General features: G+C 39.2%; 1 protein-coding gene across 2 annotated transcripts; it reads left to right on the forward strand.

Annotated features, from left to right (window-relative positions):
- Window positions 1–6,729: 6,729 nt before the first annotated feature.
- On the forward strand, window positions 6,730–13,203 carry LOC101161240 (ninjurin-1). 2 transcript variants are annotated; one of them, XM_020704442.3, is made up of 4 exons: window positions 6,730–7,357; window positions 9,326–9,542; window positions 12,707–12,842; window positions 12,922–13,203. In XM_020704442.3, the coding sequence occupies exons 1-4, from the start codon at window positions 7,295–7,297 to the stop codon at window positions 12,998–13,000; spliced, it is 495 nt and encodes a 164-aa protein (XP_020560101.2). In that variant the 5' UTR covers window positions 6,730–7,294; the 3' UTR covers window positions 13,001–13,203. The 2 variants fall into 2 exon arrangements, 1 of the variants encoding a protein (XP_020560101.2); XR_013657246.1 differs by lacking the exons at window positions 6,730–7,357; window positions 9,326–9,542 and having other exon boundaries at window positions 9,583–12,842.
- Window positions 13,204–13,904: the final 701 nt, after the last annotated feature.

Raw genomic sequence — 13,904 nt, forward strand, 5'->3', positions numbered from 1 at the left:
GTAAGGAGCTTTGTGACTTTGTGGAAGTCCAAGTTTCCTGAGAGCTCGTGGAAGAAAAGCATGTCTGGGAACGGAGACGGACGGAGAGACAGAGAGATGGAGCGACAGCCACCTAATCTCCAGGTGAGGACCAGCATTCATACAAATGCTCTTTAGAGACAAATACAGTCAACATACATGAGGACTGATCATCTTCAGAGATATTTTTGGCTTTATGAAGTCCAAATCTATCAAATGTTCAATCAGGAACTGCTTAGTTGACCTGCTGCACTTCATTAATAGAAAATATTTTAAAATGAAATATACATGTATTTTCTCTGATTGTATCACTATGGGATTTATTTGGTCTGTAAATGTGTTTGTTTTTATCTACATGCACAGGAACAAACTCTCTGAAACACATGCATGAAAGATCCATCTGTTCACCACAGGGTGACAAAATCCAAAATATCAGACGGACAGGAGATTTCCAGATTTGTTTACAGAAATGTTTACAAGTTTTCTTAGTTACCTCCATTGTTTTAAGAGATTATCTGAACAGTGACTTACAAGGGAGAATCAGCTGAGTTATGACAAACAGTAGAATGTGATAAAGTGTGGATGAGTGGAGACTAGACTACATCTAAACACCAAGATCACCAACGCTAGGGTTCAAATGCAAACTGTAATGTTGGTAAATTCAGTAAAGAAATTCTCATGTCTTCTTTTTTTTGTGGAGTATATTTTTCTCCCTCTGGCGTTGCTTCCTGTGGGGCACATACCTAAGCAGTTTCACTATGAGTATTATCTCTCCACGGTAGAATTGTTTGATCATAGTAGTAGGTTTAAAGGCTGTGATTTAAGGACAACACCTTTTGGGTGAGAGGTGAAACGTCTTCAACTTTAAAAACCCAGTCCAGATGACAACTTTTAAAGCTACTACTATGATGGAATTAACCTGAATGAATGAGAGTCTTCATAGACAATTTACAGTTTGGTTTCTTTTTGGAGGGAAATAGTTTAAATTACACAGCAAACAATTTACTGTTTGGTGTCATGACAGATCACATGTATTGACATCTTTTTTCTATCCATCCATTTTCTTAACCCTGTCGGGGTCATGAGGCTACCAGAGCCTGTCCTGTTAGGGACAATAACCAGTGAATCCGTGAAGCATATATTTGGGCTGTAGGAGGAAACCGGAGCGCCTGTAAAAAACCTACAAAGAGACTTTGCAAACCCCAGAAAGAACCAGCTGGGATTTGAATCAGGAACTTCTTGCTGTGAGACAAGATTCACTACACCACCATGCATCCTTTGATTTTTCTACTTAAAGGGAATTTTAAAGGAAAAAACTTCCCCCTGGTTTTCATGATCAATTAGTCATTGGAAACCTTAATTTAGATGCATTATAAACAAATCTTGGTTACAAAAATGATCTTAACATATTTGAAAGTGGAACAGTTTAACAGATTCCATTTAAATGTTTGTGGAATAAGATCCAGGATTCATTTTTTTATATATTTAACATGATCTAAAGGTAGTTTCCACTCTGAAGAATGGAGTCCCCCCCCACCCATTTTAGATTTTTCATGCATCTTAACCTGTCAGTTGTGATTATAAAGCTCCAGGAAGTTGTTGCTTTCTAAAGCTTCATGATCTTACCCTCGCTACTGTAATCACCCTTCACCCCCCCCCCCCCCTTATCTGTCATCCCTCTCTGTTCTTTCCTCCTTTTCTTTTCTGTCCGGTCCAACAAAAAATATTTACAAATATAATTAACATGAATAAAGTTTAGCTGAAATTATAAAAGGGGTTTATTTAAGTATACCGGTACATCTGGTGTATCATAAGATTCATAAAAGTAAAATATTTCCAACACAAAAGGCTTTCAGCTCTCATCTGTTTGCTTAACTGTTGGACAGACCAAGTTTAAACAAAATATATATATATATTTTGTTCAGAACTTTTTATTACATTTCATAACAGGAATGCTCCTTTTCACATGTGTTGTTCATGTTTGATACGTGTTTTATGAGCTGCAGACAAACGTTGAGTCTTGATGAGCCCTTCGACACATATGACTTTCTTGTTCCTGGTAACAATCCAGAATAAAAAATGTGTCTCACTTTGAAGACACCAATGGCAGGTTAAGTCATGATGAGTCATTTGACACAAATGATTCTCGCCTCTCCTGTTTCAGATGAAATTGCTGAAATAATTTTCAAGTTTCGTTTTGATGAAAAAAAAAACATGCTAGAAAAAAAAACAGAGACTTAAGAGGAACAAGAGGGATGATTTTTTGACACACTTACTCCTCCTCTTCACAGGGTCCATCTTCACAGAACCCACCTTGCAGTAACCTTGACTTTAACATATATGCTACAAAGAAGAGTGCAGCTCAGAGCATGTTGGATGTGGCTCTGCTGATGGCTAACTCGTTCCAGCTGAAGATCATCCTGTCTGCGGGACCGAAGTTCAACTTCTACATCCCCCTAATTGTGCTGCTGGCCATTTCCATAACCCTACAGGTTGTAGTTGGGCTCTTGCTTATCTTCATAGGCAAGTCACTCACACATTAAACATCACAGAAATGCTTGTTTCTCTCTGCTTAAGCTGCTTATTCAGTGAATTAAAAATGGAAACCTGACAGCTTTGATACATATTGATACATGTACATATTGATTTTCCTCGCTGAGAAATTATTGCTTATGACAGTTGAGGGAAAAAAGTAGACAATCAATAAAAGGCTGTTAGTGACCTTCCATGCTCTGTTTACTTTTTATTCACTAAGCTGTTTTGCAAGAAAAGGAGATTTTTTTTTTCTGGATTTGTCTTAGAGGACAAAAGTTTGTAATGTTCAACTTTAATTTAAACCAGTTTAAAGCATAAAAATGTCCATTACAAAACCTGAAAAATCCCATCACCTCACCCGCCCTTCTTTGATCCTCTAAAAAGCAGAACATTAGGGATTAGGTTCAAGAATGGAGGGTTTTTGTAATGAAAGAGTCAAAGCTTTTTTTCTAAACTGATCAGTTTGTGAAGAGAGGATTCACAGAGAAATCCACCTGCTTATTTTATCTTAAAGGTGAAGTAGATTTCTCTGTGAATCCTCTCTTCACAAACGTGCTGCATTCATTGGCTTTAGTTTACTTAGTTACTTAAACCTTTGAATTCCAGAACAGTCAAATCGTAGAGCACATTTTGAAAAAATCATCCATGTGTTTGTTACATTTGGGCTGGATTACTGCAACTCTTTGTTAGCAGCGGGTCCTACTCATCTCATCCAAGGCGATATGCAATGTAAAAAAAAAAAAATTTCTTTTTCAAGTTGTTACGGACCCCAGTTGCTGCACATGACAACGGCCATCAGAGGTCGCTATTGCCAGAATTCTCATCACATCTTCCTTACTGAAGCTAAATGCTGTTTGGTCTTCATAAAGTGAATGTGGTCTTGTTGTGTTTGCCTTTGTGTCAACAGCCAAGTCTAATCTAAACATCGATGGAAAGCATGTCAAACTGGACCGTATGAACAACGCTGCAACCATCTTTGTCTTCCTCACTGTCGTTGTCAACATCTTCATCACAGCACTTGGATTTCAGAACGACAGCGGGTGGGTTCTCACTCAACAAAAAACACTTCTGCTTTTTGTACAGCTTCATACCATCTATCATAACACAATTACCTGGACCAAACCTCATCTTCCGTTCAGGTGACCTGAACCGATACACCTTAGAGCCTTTTTGGACCCGATCTTCATCCAGCCCTGACTGATCCATGTTCAAGCAGCAGCACCAAAGCTTGAGCTGAAAAACGTCCTTTTCCAGACTAATATTTATGAACAGATTTTGACCTCACAGATCTGTTTGATAGCCTTACTTTACCCAAACCGGACTTTTTGGTTATTCAATGCTTGGCTCCCAAAGTATTCTCTCTCTCCTGATGTCATGTCACGTTGACTCTCCCAACCTTCTAATCCAAACTCAAAAATCTGTTAAAATCTGCTTTTTTCTCTGTGATTTCACTGTTCATTTTCTTTCAGCTGGTTTTATTGGGATTTTAATATATATATGTTAGTGATTGCTTTTACTATGTGCTGTGTTTTTATTTTTTTTAAAAGGTGATTTAAAATAAAATGGATTATTATTATTATTTTGGATCAAACCTTCACCAAAATCTGACTGATTCATGTTTCAGCAGATGGACGAAGGTTTGAGCTTCAATATTTGTTTTATAAATGCACTCAGGACGAGAATAAATGTTGTTTAAACCACAAATTCAGAGGTTTTACAGTTTTATTCAATGTGCAGAAAATCTCTAAAATCCCAATATTCTGACATGATTCACTTTTTGGCCAAGCGCTTAAAAAACTGTTGTTGCAGAATCAATTTTCTGAATATTATTTTATGCGTTTTAAAGAGATAATTAAAGATGTGGAAACATTTTTGTTTTATTTGTTCTAGACAAACCTCCAAAAAAGATGCAAATGCAAAAAACACTGCAGTGATTTATTGTCATTTAAGCAAGAGGCAAAACAATAAAAACAAAATAAGATTCAGATAAAAGGTTAAAAAAGGAACAAAAAATGCAGCCAGAGTAAACAAAAAGGCTTTAAAAGTTGTAAAAAGTCTGCAGAAAAAATGTTAAAATAATAAAAAAGAAGAAAAGAAAACTTTGATGTTTTCAATTGAATTCAATTTTATTTGTATAGCCCAAAATCACAGCGACAGTCGTCTCAATGGGCTTTGTACCGGTCATTGTAAAGAAAACATCATATCAGAAGGACCATGAATACAAAGAATTCAATAATATTTTTTAAACTAAACTAACTAAACAGACAAAAATAAACTGGGCATCCCTGCCCTGGGACAACCCTGGACAGCCGATGTACCAGAACTCATAGAGAAGAATTAGCTTATCTCACTCTACAATTACATGTTTAACTAAACCAGCAGATGAGCTTCATCTATGGAGTTGGGGGACAGCTTGGGGCGCGAGACGAGCCAAGGGTCAGGCCAAGTGTAGGAGCAGTAGTAGAGGCAAGCCAGAGACAAGGTGCACGGTCAGGTACTTGAGCACGGATGAGCCAAGTGGAATCTGGAAAGAGGGACAGTACATGAATGGCACTGCACCTAACAGAGGCATGGAGAACTAAATGATAAATAATGATCAAGAATAGAGGAGACTAGGAGAGTAGAAGTAGATGAAAATAGAGGACAGAACCCTATTCCCCCACACTTTCCCTAGCTTCAAACTTCTAGCAGCCTACTAACAACTACCGTAATTCTTATTGTTAAGTTTAATTTAAACATGTTAATAGTAAGGTAAATGATCTCTGAATACTAACTCTGATAATAAGCCTGTCCCAAAAGAAATGTTTTAAGCCTAACTTTGAATGTAAAACTGTGTCGGCCTCTCTTACATGAACTGAGAGTTTATTCCATAAAACAGGAGCTTGATAACTAAACGCTCTACCTCCAACTGTGCCTTTACAAATTCTAGGAACCACAAGCAGACCTGCATTTTGTGAGTTAAGTGTTCTGTTTGGCTGGTAAGGCACCATGAGGTCCTTGATATAGGATGGGGCCACACCATGTAAGGCCTTATAGGGAAGCAGCAGGATTTTGAACTTGATTCTAGAATCAACTGGGAGCCAGCGAAGTGAAGCCAACACACGAGTGATGTGATCTCTTCTGTTAGTTCCTGCTAACAATCTCAATGCTGCGTTCTGAACAAGCTGGAGAATTCTTAAGGAACTCTTAGGACATGCTGCTAACAAAGAGTTGCAGTAATCCAGCCCAAATGTAACAAACACATGGATGAGTTTTTCAGCATCACTTTTAGAAAGTACTGTATATTTCTGATCCTAGCAAAATTCCGCAGGTGAAAAGGTAGTTCTACACGCCCGAGATATGTGAGCATTAAAATGATTAATCCTGGTCAAATTAAACCCCAAGGTTTCTAACCGTAGAATTGGAGGCCAAACTTACGCCATCCAGGGAGACTATCTGATCAGACAGATCATCTCTGAGGTTTTTAGGACCTAGTTTAACCATTGTGCTATCCTATGACCCCACCCTTACATTGACGTGTTATCCCTACCATAACAAAGGTGGATAAAGGTGGAGAGGATTTCATGTAATTCATGGACACCAGTGAAAAACACAAATCATTGAAGAAAAAAGGTTCAGTGCACGGTCTAGTGGGTCTAGATGACCCAACTCCCAATGTTAAAGTGCCTAGGATAGCACAAGGGATGATTACCTCAGTTTCTTTGGGGTTCAGGAGGAGGTAATTAATTGTCATCCAGGTCTTGATGTCTCTGATGTCTCTGATGCAGGCATTCAGTTTCTCTATATGGTTAGTCTGGTCGGGTTTAATGGATAAATACAACTGTGTATCGTCCGCATAACAGTGAAAATGAATGGTGTGTTTCCTGATTATGTCTCCCGAGGGTAGCATGTAGAGCATAAACAGGATGGGTCCTCTGAACCCCGACTGAAAATCTTCAGGCGTGACTATTATCCTGTAGGTGGCGGTAAAGCTGCAGATCCATGATGCCAATCTCCAGTTCCACCACATCCCAAAGATGCTCAGTACAACAGTTTCAGAAACACTCAGACCAGCCTGTCTGCACCGACAACCATGCCACATACAAAGTCACTTCAGTCCTCTTTCTTCCCTCTCCTGGTTAACGACCAGGAGAGGTGTGCCTAAAACAGTGGCCAGTGAGTGTATGTTCTCTCTCTTGAGAAAAATTTAACACAGTTAAAAACACCAAAGACAACTTTTATTGGAGTGGATCTTTAACAAACAACAAGTGTTTTGAAGTGATCATAGAAAATAGTCCACTGACATTTCTTTCTACAACAAAACTTTTGATGCATGCGACATTTTCCGGTTACAGTATTGCCACTGATTGTATTCCTGTAACATAGACAAAAACATAATCTAAACCCATTTCTTTATATAGCGACAGTTCCCTTGGCTGGCAATAAACAAAGGTGGGCTATTTCCAAAATTGCTTCATACTTGCTTTCAGGTCCTGTGGAAGGGCTCCCTGTCAGGCATTTGAACTCATCTATTACCTTTGATGTTTTAACCATCATTAAAAAATGTGTCATGATTGGTTAGACAAACTGACATCACACACTATTTTATTTGGATGAAGGAGAAATCTGAAATGTGTGAAATGACTGAAGTTAGGAGCAAGAATAGCTGTCAGACAGGTAAGTGGTGGCCACGCCCTCGTATGTAAGGAGCTGTGCAACTTTGTGGAAGTCTTAGTTTCCTGAGAGCTCGTGGAAGAAAAGGATGGCTGCACTAATCGAGCTGAACGGAGAGGGAATGCCTCTGAAAGAGACAGAAGGCGTCCAGGTGAGGAACACAGCGTACACAAACATGCTCCTTATAGATATAGCAAACAAGCTTGAGGTCTGTGTATCCTCATGGACATTCTTGGCTAAATCTGTCACTATTTTGTCGACCTGCTGCACTTGGACTCGAACTGATGTTAACAGAAATGTTATTTGTGTTTTCTCTGATTGTCTCCAGAAGGAAGCCATAAGGTCTGTAAATGTGTTTGTTTTTATTTGATTGCAGAGAAATGTATTCTCCAGCTGAATGATCCAGCTGTACACCACAGGGTGACATAATCAAACGTACCTGACAAAACATGTCCAAAGACTTTCTGGTCTTTAGAAACTTTAAAAAGTGTTTTCATAGGATTACAATCAACTGAAAAGTGACGTTAAAGAGAATCAGCTAAATTTGGTCAAACCAATAGAAAGTGATAAAGTGTGGTTGAGTGGAGACTAGATAACATTGTCTTATCAAGAATACAAACTTTAGGTGCTCACTGTGACATATAAAATAGGTAGTCTCTTTTTTAAAACCATTTAATTTTTTAAAAACTTGTTTTGTGGAGTGTATAGGTGTTTTGTTTGCTTAAGACTTCAAAAACATGTCAGATTAGTACATACATGTACTGTATAATGATAATTACCAACAATGTATCTGGCAGCCTTTCTGTATTTGTCTCCACCCTGCTTTGTTTTCTGCTGCCTCAATCATAACTAAGGGTGTATTCATTGCAGCCTGGAGACATTTGGTTTACTTAAATTTTTAGTCTGAATACACCCAAACAGACCCTGGTCCAGGACCATCTTTCAAAGTGGCCTCGGTTTGTTGCCAATCAGACTAAGCTTCGATTCGCTGAGGTTCCTCAGTCTGAATGAGCTCTGCTCGGACCGGAACAACTGAATCAAAAAGGCCACTATAGTCGGGGGTTACAGGATGTAAACATAGCAGGAAGAACCAAACATGAAGATGAGACACAGTTGGATGAATGCAGGCTCATTAAAACAACTTTTAAAGTGATACACATTGGTTCTCACACTGTTTTCCAAACAATCGATATTGTCGGGAAATGGAAATATAATATCTGATAAACACTTATCAGTGTACCCTCATGGCCATCGTCTCCTAAGCCTTGCAGCATGATTCCGCAATTACAAAGTAAAAAGTGTTATACCTGACGTTGAGACAGATGTTCAAAATTGGTCAGCGAGATATGAAGTTTATCCCGACAAGGACTGCAAAGTGTAGCACTTCCATCAGTCTTTCTCTTGTTGCTTTGCCCCGCACTCATAATCCCTGGCCAATGACTGAAGTGATCTTTATGTTGTTTAGTGTTAAACTCACCAATCAAGCAGCATTGGTTTGACTCAACTGTAAATTTGACCTAATGACCCTACAGTCTAAGGGTGGACACTCCTTCACAAGGCCATTGAGCTAAGATGGCAGTGATGACATAAGTGTCCAGTTAAAAGGAAGAAATTCCAATCAGGAATTTTAAGGAAAAAACTAACTAATTTTCATGATTAGTTAGTGATAGGAAAAACGTATCAGGAAATAAATCTTGGTTGCAAAAAAATAAATAAAACAACTCTGAACACATGTTTGCAAGAGGAACAATTCAACATATTCTTTCAATAAGAGCGGGGACATTTTTCCATAAGTAACATGATCTACAGGTATTTTCCTCTCTGAAGAATTGAGTTGCTAAACAACGGCATGTATGGACAGGAATGCGCCTTTTCATACATGTGTGTTATTCATGTTTTAGGCGTGTTTCCCAAGCTGCAGATAAACACGATGAGTCATTTGACACAGATGACTCACCTCTCCCCTCTCAGTTTACATTACAGAAATAATTTTGCAAGTCTAGATTTGAAGAAACCAAGCGACAAATGCAAAGACAACAATGAGACTTAAAGAACGGCAAGAAGGTTGACTTTTCTTACAGGTTTTTGTCTCCTGTCCACCTCTTCTCTGCTTTCATAGGCCAGATCACCTAAACGCATGGACTTCAACATATATGCCACAAAGAAGAGTGCAGCTCAGAGCATGTTGGATGTGGCTCTGCTGATGGCTAACTCGTCCCAGCTGAAGACCATCCTATATGTGGGACCACAGTACCGCTTCTACATCCCCCTAATTGTGCTGCTGGCCCTGTCCATAACCCTACAGGTCGTAGTGGGGCTCTTGCTTGTTTTCATAGGCAAGTCACTCACACTTTTCTGTTTAAAGACCAAAAGCTAGTTTAAGATCTCTGCTCGATCTGCACATTGAGTGAATCAGACATTTTCGTTCGGGACAGGTAATCTCTGGAATCAGCTTCAGCATTCTGAAACAGGTTTACTTTATTGACTTTATCAACCCCGCCCACCTGAAAATGCTTTGACAATAAGGGATTGGTCAGACAAAGAAACCTGAAAGTGCTCCCAATGGGACCCACTCAACTGTCAATCAAAGTCCTTCAATTTTCTAAACCCAACCCAGAGGTCATGAGGCTGATCGGGCCTATCCCAGTCACTGTCAGGCAAAGGTGCAGCACCCAATCAATGCACAATTAAAAAAAAAAGTCAAAATAACGATTTAAAAAACCCTCTACCTGGAGTATTTACAAATACCAATTTAAGCAAAATGCATGAAAACATTCTTGACTTATTAGACTTGTTAAACGGAAATAGGAAATTGCTCACCGTTGACATTAGCCTCCAGTGGTCGTCAGAGGAACAAGTTTTGGTACTTTCTGGTTTGTGTTCAATTTAGGAACCGAGAAAAGGGAATTAAGTTCCCATTCAGTCTAGTATAAAATGGTTTAATGTTACGAAAACGATCCGTCTAATTTGTATGAAGCCCGTGACCTGACACAGGTAAGAAAATGAATGTTTACTTTCCACGAAATAATTCACCTGATGAGTCATTCATAAACACGGATGGCTTGCTTCCCTATGTAATATTCTGATAAACAAAGGCTGTGGGCGGGACCATTTGTGCAGAGCAAGCCTGCCTACATTTCCCATCATCCCTTTGTTTAAACTTTCTTCCCCCTAGCACACAGCCCCTTACATCCCCAACCTATCATTACTGGTACAACAAAAATGCCGAGCAATGTTGGAGCTTTCCAGCCGTACAGTTAAGATCCAGATTCCAGCTTGGACGAGGAAAACCAAGACGTACATGGATCTATTCCTCTACAAATGGATGTATCAGAAAGGAGCGAAGCAGGGAGCTTGTGGCCCACCAATTGTACTATGTCACCGCTAAAAGCTTCTTTCAACAACATTTTTTCATCTGCTCATGATTCACAACAATTCGAATGAAGAAATACTCAGAAATGAAACTCTGAGCTTAATTTTCTTTTTAAATATTCTCCATCATCAGAAAAATTCTACAATAGCATCTTAAAAAACAATTTTTATTGGAGTGGCTCTTTTAAGATCAAAGGAATTTTACCTGCACAGCTTTCAAACCACTCGAGTTAAAGAGGACTAGGAATAAATGTATTGGAAGTCTGGTTTTGAGGATCTTTTTGACTTATGTTTTATTTCAAATTTACTACTATGTGTGTAAATGTTGGCAAGGTTTCATGATTTTGAGTTTTAATTATGATGGAACTTGTTTTATCCTGTTTTTTATTTGTCTATGACGTTTAAAGCAATTTAAAATTTTTCCTTGTAAAAAGGTGCTGTATATATCAGCTTTGTTCAACTTGGTAATTTAATCCCTTAACCGCCTGCTCAACTAAATGTTAGAACACATTTTGAAAACATTGTAAAAACTTCAATTATGTGTATTTCTCCTCCAAGTAATAAGCAAGAGAAAAAGAAATCATTGATATTTTTTTATTGGACAAATTTCTGATTAGTTGTAAAATGGTCAATGGATCCTAATTATTGCATATACAACCGGCCACCAGGGGGCAGCATTTTAACCACCTCTCATGCCAAAGATGCCAAAAGGTTTACATAAAGTGAATGTGGGCTCGTTGTTCAATAGGATTTTAGAGAGTGAGAAGATGCCTGAGGAATGGAGGAGAAGCGTTCTGGTCCCGATCTTTAAGAACAAGGGTGACACGCAGAACTGCAGCAACTATAGAGGAATAAAGTTGATGAGCCACACAATGAAGCTGTGGGAAAGAGTAGTGGAAGCCAGGCTTAGGAAGAAGGTGGAGATATGTGAGCAGCAGTATGGTTTCATGCCCCGTAAGAGCACCACTGATGCCATTTTTGCTTTGAGAATGTTGATGGAAAAGTACAGAGAAGGTCAGAAGGAGCTGCATTGTGTGTTCGTAGATTTAGAGAAGGCGTATGACAGGGTGCCGAGGGAGGAGCTGTGGTACTGTATGAGGTCGTCTGGAGTGGCAGAAAAGTATGTCAGAGTAGTTCAGGACATGTATGAGAGAAGTATGACGGTGGTGAGATGTGCTGTAGGTCAGACAGAGGAGTTCAAGGTGGAAGTGGGACTACACCAAGGATCAGCTTTGAGTCCTTTTTTGTTTGCTATGCTGATGGACAGGCTGACAGACGAGGTAAGACAGGAATCTCCCTGGACAATGATGTTTGCGGATGACATTGTAATTTGCAGTGAGAGTAGAGAGCAGGTGGAGGAACAGCTAGAGAGGTGGAGGTTTGCTCTGGAAAGAAGAGGTATGAAGGTCAGTCGTAGTAAGACAGAATACATGTGTCTGAACGAGAGGGATCAAGGTAGAAGCGTTAGGTTACAGGGGACTGAGGTGAAGAAGGTGCAGGAGTTTAAGTACTTGGGGTCAACAGTTCAGTGTGATGGGGATTGTGGAAAAGAGGTGAAGAGGCGTGTGCAGGCAGGTTGGAGCGGTTGGAGGAAAGTGTCAGGAGTGTTGTGTGACAGAAGAGTGCCAGCAAGACTCAAAGGAAAGGTGTACAAGACAGTGGTGAGACCAGCTCTGCTCTATGGGTTAGAGACGGTAGCAGTGAGACACAGACAAGAGGCTGAGATGGAGGTAGCGGAGATGAAGATGTTGAGGTTCTCCTTAGGAGTGACCAGGTTAGACAGGATAAGGAACGAGTACATCAGAGGGACGGCTCATGTTGCCTGTGTCAGCGACAAAGTCAGAGAAGCCAGACTGAGATGGTTTGGACATGTTCAGAGGAGGGATAGTGGATATATTGGTAGAAGGATGTTGGAGATGGAGCTGCCTGGCCGGAGGGCAAGAGGACGGCCAAAGAGGAGATACATGGATGTCTTAACAGAGGACATGAAGTTGGCTAATGTTAGGGTAGAAGATGTCCATGATAGAGTGAGGTGGAAAAGGATGATTCGCTGTGGCGACCCCTGATGGGAAAAGCCGAAAGAGAAAGAAGAATGTGGGCTCGTTGTGCTTTGCCTTTGTGTCAGCAGCCAAGTACAACCTGAATGATGAAAGGAAGCACCCCAAACTGGAGTTAATGAACAACTCTGCCACCATCTTCATCTTCTTCACTGTCCTCATCAACATCTTCATCACAGCCCTGGGATTTCAGGGCAGTACTGTCAGGTTGGGCTGTCAGTGAACGCAAACACCCAAACAACGGGCTTTGTTTTCTCTGATGACTTCTGCTTTTTTTCCCTCACAGCCCCGCATCGTTGACCCCCCTACAAATGCCAAACTTCATCCCCCTTCCAGGCGACCTGAACAGCACAGGAGGTCATTAGACTGGAGCCTTTTTGGACCAAACCTTCACCCAAAACATGACTGAGCCATGTTTCAGCAGCAGGAAGCTTAAAACATCAACATTTCCCCTTTCAAAATAATATAAATGGACAGGTTTTGTTCGCCTCACTGATGGAGACCATAACATGACTATTTTGTTTTTCTCTAAAATGTTTCCTCTAAAATAAACTAATATTTTAGGTTTGCCCTGTTTCTGACCATATAATGAACAATTACTTTTTTAAAAGTATGTAGTAATTCAAGTAATCACAAAAATGTATGTGTTTATAATAAGTAATTAGATTTGAGGAGTTTTTATAATGTTTTAAGCATTTATGGCATTTATTTATTTTACTTTAAATTTAAACTAATGTGTGTGATTGGTATCGGACAACAGAATTTCTCCTGATGGGGATGAATTAAGTATTATCTATCCATCGATTTATCGGATCCTTGGCTATGTACATTAAGAAATCCAGTTTAATTATTAAAGGGGTAATTTAAGATGTTGAAATCTTTTTGTTTTATTTGTTCTCGACAGACCTCAAGGAAAGAAAAAGATCAATCAAATGCAAGAACACTGCAGTAAATCACTGTCATGTGGCGAAGAGATAAAAACACAAAAATAAATCTAAGGTTTAGGTTAAAGATCAAAAATATATAAAAAGCCAGGCAGAGTAAGAAAAAAACTGCTTATAAGTTATAGAAAACCTGCAGAAAATTTTTCTAAAATATTTTAAAAGAACAAAAGAGAAATAGGATGTTTCAAAGTCATTTAAATTTTTATTGAGGACACGAGTTTGTTAAAATGATAATGCTCCAGAAAAAATACATTTAATCAATACTAACGTACATTACCAACTAAATGTGATGGTATTTGAATGGGAAATTTACCATCACTGTTGT

Source organism: Oryzias latipes, chromosome 7, assembly GCF_053564925.1.
Source record: "Oryzias latipes strain Hd-rR chromosome 7, Olatipes_Hd-rR_3.1".
Classification (NCBI taxonomy): Eukaryota; Metazoa; Chordata; class Actinopteri; order Beloniformes; family Adrianichthyidae; genus Oryzias; species Oryzias latipes.